Here is a 14460-nt window from a genome sequence, read left to right on the forward strand (position 1 = left end):
GTTTCTTGAAAGTAGAAGCTATCTCGTAATTAGTTGATAATGAGATGCATATGAGTGATTTCAGGAGTGTCTTGGGTCTAAACTCCTTGTACAATGACTTTATGTCAAAGCAGCCTCATGGCTTTTGTTGAAGCTACTGTCGATGTGCTGCAGTGAAAGTAAAATGAGAGTTTAACTCATAATGTCTGTTGCTTTTTGGAAATGTCACTACATTTTAGCAATGACAAGATTCATTGGCATTTCAGAGGATTCTCTTCTTTCCTGGTGAGATTCATAACTTTTTATTTCAGAGGAAAACGTATAAATCTGTGAAATTATTGGAGGCACATCTGGTGTAATTTATTACAAAGTTTGTCAGAGAGATTTTCTGTAATGGAATGATATGCGATTTCAAATGGAATGATTTATGCTTATCTGTTGCTCAGTCAGCACTGAAGTGATGAGAAATAGGTCTCATCTCAGGCCCAAGAATCCTCTGGTTTTGGTTGGTTCTGGGTCTGGCGTATCTGGGGAAAAGCGAGTCTGCCCAAGGAGGCTGTGGATGCCCCATCCCTGCAGGCATTCAAGGCCAGGCTGGATGTGGCTCTGGGCAGCCTGGGCTGCTGGTTGGTGACCTGCACATAGCAGGGGGTTGAAACTGGCTGAGCATTGTGCTCCTTTGCAACCCAGGCCTTTCTATGATGCTATGGTTCTTATGGATGTGTCACAACAAAGGATGTTCCTCTTGGTTGTGTTCAAAGGACTCTGGCAGAAGCTGCCATTGAGGTAATCTCATATGGAATATTTATGTCAGCAAAAGCTTAAAATGAAGTCCTTGCTCTGAAGCTGAGCTTAGGGCACTAAGGCTTACAAGTTCCCTTAGGATCACTCCCTCAGACAGGTGGATGTTGGCTTATGAATGGCACTGAGGGGCATGGCTTAGTGCATGGGCATGGTGGTGATGGGTTGATGGTTGGACTACGTGATCACAGTGGTCTTTTCCAAACTTAATGATGACTCAGGGGGAGATCACCAGAACAAAAACCTCTGACCCCCAGCTTCTTGCTCCTCACACAACAGCCTTGTGTTTTTAGAGCACATGGGGATGCCAGCAATGTTTTCTGACAACAGAATTCAATCCAAAATATTCCACTCCCAATAATTGCTTTATATTATGTTCTGTAAATGTGCATAGGTCATTTTCTATAGAAGTTGCAGAAGTTTCACTTTCAACATACAAAAGTCGTTTTCTCTGCCTTCCCAAATTTTTGTTCATCCTTGAGTAAAATGTAAAAGTTGACTGTCCCTCGTACTCTTCCTGGTACAAATGCAAATGACAGACTATCTGATCTGGTTTTTACATTTGTATATCCAGAGTAAGCCTGATTCTGGAGTTGCTCTTTCCAGTTTTTGTTCAGTTTATAGTGTCCTGCATTGATATGAGTCAGGGCCACAAATGAATCCTTTAAGAATCACAGAATTAGAGAATGGTTTGGATTGACCCTGGAAGGGACCTCAAGGATCATGAATCTCCAATCCCCCTGCCACATGCAGGGCCACCAACCTCCCCATTTAATACTAGACCAGGCTGCCCAGGGCCCCAACCAACCTGGCCTTGAACACCTGCAGGGACCTCTAAACACACTGTGTTATGACCAGTAACTTTAACACATACGTAGCCATTACGTTTCAGAACACATTGCTGCTGTCTCTAGCTGCCGTTTGCACTTCAGATGCTATCAAATAAACTTATTTCCAAAATTTGTTCTGACACCCGCACATTGATGCTGATATATTATTTCTGATGTCAAATCAATGGGATTCCTTGTCTGTGCTGAAACAGAGAGAGTGATAGTTGAGTTATGTTGGAATGAGAATGGGTAAAAAAAAAGTCTGATAAAGTGGTTAAGGAGGGAAAAAAACAAACAGGGAAAAGCACAGCATTGCACACAGTGGCCCTTTACTATAGTAAGAAACAAATTCTGCAGTCCTCCTGAGATGGCTATCCCTTATGCTCACGCATCAGAGCACTCCAGAAACCATTCTGCAGGTTGTTTACAGCCAGAAAAGCTTTTATTTTCTCCTGCAGAGGGCTCTTTTTTTCTTTTTCTATATGGTTACAGCTGTTGAACTTAACGATGCTGCAGCCTGAATCCATTTTGTGCTGCAGTCCCCATTTGGAGGTTTTAGGACGCAGCAGCTGTAGACCATGCAGGTTTGCCATATTCCCAGGTTTGCCAAAGAGCCTGCATCTCAGAATGACTTTTTCATGCAGCTGATGTACAGAATGATGGATGTACAGACTTGCAGGTGTGTTTATCAGACTGGCATGCAAAAGCCAAGGCAATTATACAGCAACTGATACAGGAATGCTAGTCTAAGGGATCAGCAGCCAGCTATGAGGATCTTTGGAGATAAAAATCAACCATTGCATGAGTAGAAACCTCTGTGCAGCTTGTTTAGTGACTATTTCTATCTTCCCTTATTTGCAAAAGTTGAATAACTGTATATATCCACCTCATATTACCTGGCTTCATTGAGCTTAAATGGAAGTTCCTGAACTTTGATACATATGGTAAATCTCAATGCTGTTCACACTGTGGCTACTTCCAACAACAGCAGGTACATGTGCACATGCATTGTGTGCACTTCTCATATCCTTGCCATCTCAAGCACAGCCAGGATGTGCAGACACTGCACCCTACCTTGCCAGGTAGCTTTCACAGACCTTGCAGTTTATGTGAGCAGATGTCACAGATGAAATCTGCAGTCCAACCCTATCAGGCACTGGGACAGGAGCATAACAAAGCTTCTACATTGGCAGTAGCAATCTCTCTAGCAATCAGAAGAGCTGGAAGGAAACACAGTGCAGGTGCAAGGACAAAATGGAATCCTGGACTGTTTTCACAAGTGGCTTGTGCTATGTGAGGATGCTCCTGCCCAATTCTGATTGTTTTCCTTCCATTCTGAGCACCTCGCTTGCCACGTCTCATACTGGGAGGTGCAGATGCACTCATATTTCTTTCACTCAAAGCTAACCTGTGGTATTGCAGTTGGCAGAGTTAGACTCATTTTTCCTCTTTGGTTCAGAGATGCATCCTTGGTCTGTAGGTATTATGAATTAGTATATTTATACATGGTTTAGTTTATGTTGTTTTTTTTTTCTCCCTCCCAGATTTTGCTTGTAAGTCTAATCAAAGTGGTGTCCATCAGCCTGTATCTTAAATCAGGAGCATTAGGCATGCTGGGTCTAGCTCCCACTGCTGTTATCATCACAAAGCCAAGGAGGTGCAAGGCTGGATGGTGACTTCAGGAAGTTCTTTGCATCCTCTCCTCTAAGGCAGAGCAAGATGCATTTTCATCACCCTGATGGGTGTCTCTGTCATTTGTCTCTGCTGTGAGACCATTTTTCGGGCACTTAATGACAGCCATCGTGAGACTTTTCCCTCTTTTCAGGGTGACACGTCCCTCGTTAGGCACTGTGTTATTTATGGCATGATGAAATTTAAGTTATTTGCTCTCTCTTTCTTTGCTTTATAGGAGGATAGGAGGGCATATTGATTAGGGAGATTTCTAATTGTGAGGGAAGTTTCTGTCAGTTTGAAATGAACGTCTGTGTGCAGACACTGAGGAGATAATTGGCAGGAATTGCAGATGGACGTCACTGTTCAACTACAACACAAATGTCTGCACTTTTGCTTTCTGCTCTTGACAATAGTTAATCATAGTACAGGAGAAATGTTGTATGCCATCACTGAGTCATTTGTTTTTCATTAAGATGTGAAAATGTTGTTTTTCCCAGGGCAAAAAAATAATTGTCATAACCTTCTCATCCCCTTCAGACATAAAAACTTCCCAAGCTAGCAAAGAGTGAATAAACAAGGCATTACTCTGACTGGTCATACGTGCGTAGCTCTGATACACAGACACTCCTTGCCTCCAAAAGGTTTAAATGGAGAACATCACTGAGGTCTGAGATATGGTGAAATAATTTGTCTTCGCTGAGCAAAGTAGGAGGTGCTTGCTCCTGAATCCTCCGTAACACATTGTCTGTAAAGGCTCTCCTTGTAGAGTTGGTCTGCTTGGCTTTCCTAATTGTCATTATGGCTTCATGTCCTGAGTTGAACTGCTAGTTCTGAACTCTTTAAGAACGGGGGAGATTTTGCCCTTGGGTTTTAAGTTCACATTAAAGGTGGTAATATCTTCAGGTGCAGTGGTGTGTCTGCAGAACAGCCTTGCTGGTTGTACTCAGTTGCCGTGGGTCTACACCAATGTAATGAAGGGCAGGATTTGATTTTTACACTGAGTCCCTTTGGCTGAAATTAAACAAACTGTGGACCTGACTCCACTAGGTAGCCCTGCCCGCAGCTGTGTGCTAGCAGTGGCAAACAATCCAATTAAAGCCATAGCTAATGCTCTCTAATGAGAGTTTCTTGTTATAAAATTGACAGAAGAAGCTGTCTTCCTATACAGTGGCACTGCAACTCAGTCCCTATTTCTTTTGAGTCGTGCTCATCCCATGTTTCTCCAGCCACAAATTTTACATCGTTTTCTCCTTACTGCACAACGTTAGGACCAGAATTTCTCTGCAAGAATCTCCAGCCCTCATGGCTGTGTGCTGTTACCAACATGAGCATGTGCACACGGGCTGCTGGAAGCGGTGGGCTGGTGATGTGTGAGCTTCTCCTTCACTGCAGCGGATGCTCACCAGCAGGTAAGATTGCAACACAAAGGAAGCGTTGTCAATTCTTTCACTGGTGCCCAATTTAGCAGGAACATTCGATTGACGTACTTTTCGCATAGCACCAGCCTGGCTTCTACCTCCATCCATCTGTCAAAGCTCAGCGATTGTTTCCGCGGCAGTGGCGTGAAGACATCATGTTGTCAGTGCACAAACAATGACATATTAGGAGCTGAGATTTTGAGGGCACGGTAGAATAAACAGATTTTAATGCTGTATGAGTAAAAGGAAGACTGCAAATGCCTTGAGTGACTTTCTGGCAGAGCTCACCTACTGCCTGATTACAGGGATAGCTATGGATGATCCCTCCCTCCTCTGTAGGACTGTGAAAACAAAAGAAACTTTCCAGCTCAGAAGCATGTCATCCATTTAGCCATCAATTTAGTTCTGTAATTAAAAAAAAACAACAGCAAACCAACAAAGCACATGCCAGCAAGGGAGATGTTGCTGTCTCCAAATTAGTAAACACTTTGTATTATGGACATGGAGAGGTTATGGAAAGGAATTCAGTTATCTATTTGAGAGGTTCTTCATTTCTATTGGGGCAGTTGTTGAGGAAAGAAAAGAAAGGTAAAAAAAATCAGTTATCTGATGATGAGGCCATTAAAGTTATTCCCAGGGCTACAATTTTATAATGAATTTATTATTTTACTGGTAATCCATTCACTTTGTTATTAGTAGCAACTTTGAGGCCATAAAAGATGAAAAGATGTCCCTTGCAGAATGGCATCTTTTTTGATATTCTAAGCAGTATTGTCACTCAGTGAATATGCTGTGTACATACAAAACTAATCTGAAAATCACTCTTCTTGAATCTCAAAGCAAAATCCCTGCTCTCCTAGCCCCCTGCATAATAACAGTGATTTGTCTAGCCCCAAAGCCACAGAGGGGCAAATATTCTCACTGTGTGAACTGCACGTGAAAGTCTGTGTATGAATGGAAAGCCACAAATCTTGCTTCACATCTCTCAGAGTCAAGAGGCGAGGGAGCTGTGTGCAGGTTATAGATAGATGGTGAAAATGGCTCTTGGGGGCACAAGCCACGTGCTGCTGGCTCCTGGTTGGAACCAAGACAGCAGCAGCTTCTGGTGGCTCACCTCCTCCATCAGCCTGGGTTCAGAGCAGTGTTAAAGAACGTGAAAAAGCGTGGGCTTCAGTGATATTAATCACATGGTTTAGGTTAGTCACAAGCATAATTACCTTGCTAAATTGAATGACACAGGAATAAATATATAGTAATTAATACAAGACATGGACTGACTCTGATAGAAGCATGCAGAAAGCCACATGTTCTTGCTGGACTCCTTTAGTCTGCATATATAGAGAAATTGTTTACTTCCTAAAGTAAAGTGTCTGCATTTCTAGGATGGAGAAAAAAAGACTGATATAGAATAAATAATAATCTTAAAAAATGGGGCAGAGTGTGGGGTAGCTTTTATCCGTAATGGAAAGTCACCCAGATGGATTTGATTCATTAAATGCTTGATACGATCCTGTGCAGCCTTTTCCTGTTTTCCATTCCCTCCTTTGTCAAGTGTATGGGCTGAGTGTTACTTTGGCACTCGATTATAAGCTCCAAACAGTCAAGGAACTCTTCTAGCAGCAAGATCCAGCACTCTGGCAAGATTTTTCTTTCAGTTAAAAAAAAAATAATAAAAATCAGGTAAATAGTTGAGTAGCAAGTCTGACCCAGCATGAATATTTCCACTCAAGATGGTTGTTCTTTCTTACAACAGGCACTCATCCTAAGGTTTACATCTATATTAAGTCAAAAGATTGTGACCCCGACAGTGCTGCTCCACTTTTGCTCTGGTGGAAGTGTATTTTGGGAGCTTTTTAGCTGTTCCTTCATTTTCACATGCCGTGTTATGGTAGGACCCTCCTGTTGTCCATTCTGGGAGGTCATGCTCTCACCTCCTGAGGCTCCAAGGTCTCCATAGGCATGTGGGATTCACGTGTACAAAAATTCAGTGGGAAATGCTGCTCTTGATTTCTAAGCTTGGTGGGTCTCAGTGGATCCCTTCTTGAGCGCCAGTAGTTATTGTGTGAGTCAAAGAATGGGAATTAATTACACAGCATTCCGTTTTCCTTTCCTCTAACACGTGGGTTAGAAGCACACGTGCAAGGTTTTGTTGGAGTGCTTTGTAAATGGTGATTTGTTGTCCTTGCAGCTGATACTGAGGTTGGAGAAATTAGCCCAGCATATTTCTCTTCACCTTCGCTGTCAAAGAATCTCTTTAAAATATGGTCAGATTCGGTAGCATTAGTTGGCCCAAGCTTTCCAGCTGTAAGAAGGAAATTTTGATAAATTGCTGTGCTATCTGATTGCTTTCAAATATAAAAGGAGATCTCACTATATCAAGCAGTGACTTTCGATTAAATGCAATCTCCTGAATTGCAGTTTTGGTCTTAGCTGCTGAGTTTCTCAATGTACAGGAAAAGATTGGTGTTCCTTTATTGTACCAGATATAAATAACTCTTGAGCTCTTTTTGCATACAAGAAAAACAGGCATCCTTGAAATTTTGGCTGCGGATCATCTGGTAGACTTCTACTGAATATAACGTGAATCTTGAGCTTGCTCTAAATTACGTGAATTGAGATGTAGCATGTGTCTTTTAAGGTAATGAAATCTCTTTAAATGATGTGTATCAAAGCGAGCAGTGATTTGGGTCGATGCGCCTTGGTGGTGGAGGACAGGCAGTCAGCAAGTGCAAATAAAACTTCCCTAAGGACTGGAAGATTTGGAAGTGCCTTTTTGGATATTTAGGCCAGAAGGTGCTGCTTGTCTTAACCTTGCAGAGATAGGAAGTAACTTTCAGCTGTCGAATAAAGGTGTGATGATGCTTCTTGTGGTGGTAGTGGTGGTGACGAGTGCGAAGAGCAAGGTTTAGACTTGTGAAATGAGCAGAACAAGGTCATGGGAAGAGTTGTGTGGCTATTTGATCGATATTTTCTCCATTAAAAAGGAAATATATGAAGATGAAAAACGTTTTAAAGGTTTGAAAATGTCTTGTAGGCTCTAAAAAGCTCTGATGCTCACCAAAAAAAAAAAAAAAAAGAGGAGAAACAATCTATTGCCTAGAAACAATTTAGGTGTTGGTCCTTCAAAGTCAGCTTCAGTGTTTATACTGTCATAGACTGTGTTCTAAATGTCTCCTTTGTGGTCTTTGTCGTTAGAGCAGGTGAATCAAACACAACTTGTAATTCATGTGTAGTTATATGAACCTCAGCCTCCTCTGGCAGTAGTGTTGACTTGATTCCTCTGTTATTCTGAATACAATCCCTGCTTTAGGAAATGCTTCCATGTTGTTGTCTGGTGTGGAGTTATTTGCTCCAAGCACACTGAAATGGCTCGTGTTGTAATGAAGAGTGTTGCCTTCCAGGAGGTTGTTGCTGCATTTGTTAGCATCTTAGCATCTTACACATGAGTTCAATGGCGGTTTTTCTGTGCTTTTCAGCATGAGGCAAGTGTTTGTTGTGTTAAAGCCTCCGAATCATGGCAAAATCAGTGGCTGCTCTGAGTATATGTGACTTGTGTCACGCTGGGTGAAGTGGTCACCAACTGAAGTTGCAGCTGCAAAAGAAGAGGTGGGTGATCTCAGCAGACCATGAACACACACGCTTATCAAAAACGGCCTGTCATCTTGGCTTACTGACTCAGAAGAAAAACTGATGTGCTGCTCACGTGCTGACCTCTTCAACAGACGCCTTCAGTAAGTTTGGGAGTATGTGCCAGATGGTCAGATTCCAGCACCCTGCTCTGTTCTGTTTCTTTCTGGTTCTTAGTCTAGTCCTTCAAGCACTTTCTTGTAAAATGCTGTATCCTTCTCACCAGCAAACTTCTCATCTGGTGTTGCCGGTGTTTCTGGCACCTGGGGCTTGTTCACTGCCTTTGTAAAGTCTCCCTCTAACACGCAGTGTCTTGGGGGTGGTTGCACCTCGCAACAGAAGAGAAAGCAACGTGCATGAAGATGTAGAGATTATGACAAGGTGCACTTAAAGCCTTCAAACTGACCTCTTCTGTAAGTTAGCAAATGCCTGCATCTAACAACCCATCAGTGAGCAAGGCTTCATCCGATTCAAGAGTCTCAAGAGTGGTTCTGAAGGATGGAAGGGGAAGCTCTTGCCTTGAGAGGCTCTCAGCACCAACCCCAATCGTTCCTCAGCCTTCTTTCTGTCCTATGGGGAATGGTGACCTCTCCTTTTGCCTGATTCAGTGTCAGTGCTTAGGAGGGGCCCACGTGAGTACAAATTCCTTAGACTGTTCAGACCCTGTGGATGGAGCTGCATGGCTGAGAGTATGCTGCAGCATAAGGCTCTCATTTCTTCAGGGAAAAGACTGGTTTTCATACAGCAGCATTTATCTGAAGGGGGGAGAGAGTTAAGTATTTACTTATTTACTTTATTCTGACCACAGCTGAAACCTTGATTTTTGCAGTGTGCTTCCTTTCTCCCACTGACTCGTTTGTATGCATTTTGCTGACAGTGTTTGAAAGCCCGGCTTTCCTGCAGGGAGTTTACAGCCAAACTGATGCAAACTCTTTCTTCTCAGGTGCCTCACGATCATCTGTCATCCAATGCAAGCCAGGAGGCAACTGCCCCAGCAGACACAGAGGCATGACTAGGCAGCTCTCCCCTCTATCTGTGGCTGAAGATTCTGCTGCTCCCATTCTTGAGCTGCAGAATCGAAGTCCCTCGGGAATCTGTCGGCACAGCAGAGTCGAGAGGCAGAGCAGATCAGGTAGGCATAACGGCCGCGCTGCCGGTGTCGCAGCATGCCTGCTAAAGGCCTCTCCTGTCTGGTTTTTGGAAAGACGGTGCAGAGTGCTGACGTTGGGTTTCGGTGCTGCAAACTGCATGGCCTTGTGAAAGTCCTTCCTGTACCTGTGTGCAGACTGGGGTTAGGCAAGAAGGAAGCAAGGATGGGAGAGGAAGTGCTGGGCCTCAGTAGGAACACAGAACGCGTTATCTGAGAAATCCTGTTGGCACAGAAGGATGGTTAACATTAGCGTGCCAGTTAGTCTTATGAAGTGGTTGTGTTTCCTCAGCTTCAGCCTGGCCAGAGACCAGGACCCTTAAAACCAGCCATTTACATTCTCAAAGGCAATGACAATCTCAGCTCGTACCGTGGACAGTCTGATGAAGAGAAGGAGCGACGGGTGGAAGGCCATCTAGAAAAGACCGTCACAGTTCAGATCATCGCGCAGCTGCACATCAGGGCTTCCACTGGGAATGTGTCACACGCTTTTTGCAGAAGTTTAGCTCAGATGAACCTGTACGTATGGAGAACGCTGGCTTCTTCACCATGGTGTCCATCTGTCATCAACAGGGGTGGTATGAGAGCAATTGCAGGATGCAGCCAGAGACCTTTGAGTGTGCTGGATTGTACTGGTGAGGAAAGAGCAGTTAAATGACTGAAATAGTGTAACTGTACCGAGTACTTGGAAAACAGTATATGTAGATACTGTGAGCAAAAAGGAGAGGAAGAGCAGGTTGGATCTCCCTTGCACACTGGAACTGTGGGAGATGAACCTTTATCTTGTCACTTCATCACTGATGGCAGCAAGAGTCAGCTATTTTCTGCCTTGAGTTGGATGGAAATCAGAGGAATCTTGTACTCCAGGAGTACTCTTTTGATGGAAACCCTCAGAAAGACATTAAAGGCGATGACTGCAGCAAGGAGTGGGTGTTACAGCATCTTGCAATGAAGATCTTACCCAAGATACTAGAAAACCAATCATCTGTTTTCATTGTTTTGCAGATACTAGGATGAATAGCTCCATATTTACTTGCACAAGGGTACATCCAAATCAGAATCTATCTTTTGTTAAGAAGGGACCTGTAGCCCGATTGAGAAAAGAGTAATACTGTGTCATCATATTCATCCAAATGTTTATTTGGCACCCTTTTTATCCAGATCTTCCTCATTGGTGAGGTCTAAGTATGAGTGACCTGACAGGTAGGCGAACAAATATAAAGAATATCATTTTCTAGGATGTAGTTATGAAATACTTAAGAGTTCAGAAGAAAAACTGTAGGTTTTGATTTTATTTATCTCATTCTTTTGAAAACAAAAGCAAAAGATTGTTCCTCTTGTTACAGAGAGATCAAATACATAAGTTACATTACTGACAGACAAAAGGAGCATGCGAGGATATTTCTGGCCATTGACTTTCAGCACAGTTTGCCACTGACCAGTGTCATCTGCATGTGTCACCTGTGGTGTCACCTGCATTCTTTCCCTCTCTTTTCATCCTTGCTGAGTTCTCAGATTGCTTCCATGCTCTTGACAGGTTGAGTCAGTTGATTAGCTTCAAACTGAAGTAAGTCACCAAGGATTTCTGTGACCTTTCTAATTGTAAAATGCTATCTGCCCCCACTTTGGCTCATGAATTTATTTTCTTCTCAGCACAGCATTCAGTATCTGGACTCAAATTCTACTTTCCAGCTCAGTTCAGACCCAACTTCATCACTTGGAAGTTCTCCAACCTTTTTAGTGTGAATTGTGTGTCTGCTTTCCATATGTCCCTACCCTCTTGGAGTTCAAGCCCTGTGATTCTTTTAAAGATATTTCTTATCTCTGCCTTGTGCATCTTTGACCAAGTTTTCAGTATGAGCATCTCGTGGATTTCAAAAGCAATTGTCAAGCTACTGTGCCACTTTGCTTGGAGATTTCACTTTACATGTAGGTATGTAGCCTAAGGCAAGGTAAGGGCCTCCAGTGGGTCATACATCCCATCTCCCTTTGGTACATGAGGATGAGATCAGCCATTTTCTCAACATGCCTGTCCATTCTCACCTAGTGTAGAGGGAGCCTAGACAACATTTTTAGCCCAAAAAGCAATTGCTAACTACATTACATGGGGTGAATCCTGTCAATTAAGCACTTACAAAACCTCCCTACTGTATGTTTAATTAGGCTAAATCTCACGCAGGTCTTTTAAATCAAGCTAGGATGTGTAAAAAGTGTGTATTTCTGTGCCTTTCCCCAACATTTGGTGCTGTAACAACCAAGTCAAATGCTAATGATAGTGTCATGCATTGTAACAGCAATTACAGTGTTATGTGGTAATTGGAAAATGTAATGTGTAGGTAAAGGTGCTTTAGTGTGCCATCATTGTGTGATTGCTTTCACTGCTATCTGAAGAAGGACTAATTGCATGGTAGTTTTGCTTAGCAGGAAAACCCCTAAGAGGATGTTATGAAATATATTCTTTCTAAACCATTTTAACTTGCAAATAAACTGTAATTTGCTTTTTAATAGAAGATAACAGTCATTATTAGTGCTATCAAAAGATCTGTATTCTCTGAGTAGCTGAAGATAATGCTACGATGGTGCTTTTCTATTCAGAGTTCTGATTATCATCTATATGTTTTAAATCAGCCTGTAATTTTATTTAAGTTCTTGATTCGTCACTAAACAGTGGAACAGCTAAATGCTTGTTATTTTTAAGGGGAAAAAATGCACCACACAATTACAAAAAGCTTCATGTCCCAGCTATGTAAATTCTTGACTGCAAATTTTACTCTCTCTGTTATGATGAGTCAGTTTTAGAATGTCGGTCTAATTTAATAACTCAAAACCTCACTTTTACATTTCCTTATGGCTGTAGCAGAAACAGTAGTAAGGAAGGAAAGTCAGAACTGAGTTTAGGTTGAACATAGAAAAGCGTGTGGGTGCTCTCACTGCAGTAGATCTGTAATTCCCTTTAGCATCAGCAGCTTTGTAGTTTCTTACACTATATCACATTGCATTGATGCAGCTACTAACAGTGGAGGTCATGGTTTTCAGAAGGAACTCCTGTTCCTTGTGTCAAACTACGTGATATGTTCTAACGTGGTAAATATCAGAGCTCATTGGTGCTGCGTGAGCTCATGGGCATAAATGAAGGCAGAGAGCTGCTGCTGCAGTCGGATCCGTTGTTTTCAGCTGGGATCTGTGCAATCACAATTGGGTTCATGGGCTGCATCAGTAAATCTGGAGAGCCAGTCATCAGTCAGTGGGATTTGGTGCTCCGCAGTGCTGGTTCCAGTGATTTATAGATTAGGTCTGAAAAGTACTGTACGAAAATGAAACATGGCAACTTTCTGATTCCCTCTTGCTTATCTTTAGAGGTTTATTTTCAGGCATGCCAAGCTTCAGTTTTGTTCAGTTTCCTTTTTTAACTTCAAAAGTGTAAATACAGAAACTTGACTGAAATAATCCCTGTCTCTGCCTTGAAACATCAAACCACCAGACTGTTTATTCCTCACCTTTCAAATAAAACAGTGATTTTTGAGTTTAAATATTCAATAATAAGAGCCATTTTCTGGCTCCAGATGTATAGGGTCGGATAGCTTTTATGCTGCAAACATGCAGAGTCATTGACTTTATAATGTAGCTGGTTCCAAGAGATGTAGCTGTGTTCTGGAGGTTTGGCTGACAGAAGGGAAGAAGGGCTGATAAAGCAGACAGCTTAACCACAATGCTGTTACCTCCAGCCTCTATTGTGTTTATCTTTTGTTCCTATTCTCTTGAAGATAGTATTGTTGAAGTATTTCTGAGCGGGATTTTGGTGTTTGTGGGACATGCAGGAATGAAATGAGAAAAGGCACGGCGTGGTTTGTGGCTGGATCACGAAGCGAGATTTTGCTAAGAATTGTTTAGAATGCATTAATGATGTGTGCAACTCTTTTTTTTTCTGTATGATTTTTATCCAGGAGAAGAAGGAACACAAGCGCACACGGAGAGCAGCAGCCAAGAAGCTGAGGGACAGACACGGTGCCAGTCTTGCACATCCACGTTTCTTAAGCTCATTTGGAGATTTCTGATCATTTTGTCCGTCTCTTCCTCCTGGGTTGGGACAACGCAGTTTGTCAAAATCACCTATGAGACATTTGACTGTCCTTTTTTCATGACTTGGTTCTCAACAAACTGGAACATTATGGTATTTCCCATTTATTATTCTGGGCACCTTGCAACTGCACAAGAGAAGCAGTCTCCAATCAAGAAATTCAGGTAGGCTTTATCGTGGCAATATCACTTTTAAGCAGCCTGATCTCTGAGGACTGAAATCACTGCACTTCTCAGTTTGACCCAGGGTGTCAGAAGACAGAACGAAGGTCGTGCTGCAGAAAATCACGTTCATAAATAATTTTTAAAAGGCTAGCAGATGAGTGACATATGCTTGAATAAATGGATAATTGATCGTTAGAGGGTTCTATTTTCACTGAGTTGAAAAGGTCAATTATTTGCTTATAATCTTGCTGTTATCTAAGATCTGTATAATTTGTGTTCTTGCCTGGATCAGTTTTCCACTGACGGTTAATCTCTCCTGACAGAATGCTAGTGTAAGGTGCAATCAAAACGACTCATAGCTGTAGAGAATAAAAGATGTTTCAGGGTAAGGAGATGGCTTGCTCCCTATGCTGGTTTGCAGCTTGAAAATTGTCTTTTCCTCCCCCTCCTGCTGGATCACAGCCAGGAGGATGAACACCTCTGGAGCCTTCTCTGCTCTTTTGCATGGGGTGGGCTCTTGGCTCTCCTCTGCCTGTAACTCTGAGGAGCAAGTTGGCATAGCTGAGTGGCTGTCATGCTGGGGAGAGGATGTTTACAGAAGGTTTTGCCCTTCTGTAAAGCTCTGAATGGAAATAACTGTCCCTCTCTCTTGCAAGAGCCTAGGGAGAACAACTCTGACTCTAGGCTTTCCATATGCAATGTGGCTGCGAGTTGCACTCGAGATTCCAGCCTCAAGTGCAAA

At 42.6% G+C, this 14460-nt stretch overlaps 1 protein-coding gene across 5 annotated transcripts in view; it reads left to right on the plus strand.

Annotated features, from left to right (window-relative positions):
* SLC35F4 (solute carrier family 35 member F4) overlaps positions 1–14460 on the plus strand; it is a 102920-nt gene that overhangs the window by 72182 nt on the left and 16278 nt on the right. For 2 of the 5 annotated variants that reach the window (XM_048950228.1, XM_048950229.1), the window contains exons 2-3: positions 9273–9461; positions 13421–13718. In XM_048950228.1, the coding sequence (XP_048806185.1) occupies positions 9273–9461; positions 13421–13718 (487 nt within the window). Of the gene's footprint in view, positions 1–4415; positions 4694–9272; positions 9462–13420; positions 13719–14460 lie in introns of those variants that run through there. The other 3 variants (XM_048950231.1, XM_048950230.1, XM_048950233.1) reach the window with 3 other exon arrangements.

Source organism: Lagopus muta, chromosome 6, assembly GCF_023343835.1.
Source record: "Lagopus muta isolate bLagMut1 chromosome 6, bLagMut1 primary, whole genome shotgun sequence".
Taxonomy (NCBI): domain Eukaryota; kingdom Metazoa; phylum Chordata; class Aves; order Galliformes; family Phasianidae; genus Lagopus; species Lagopus muta.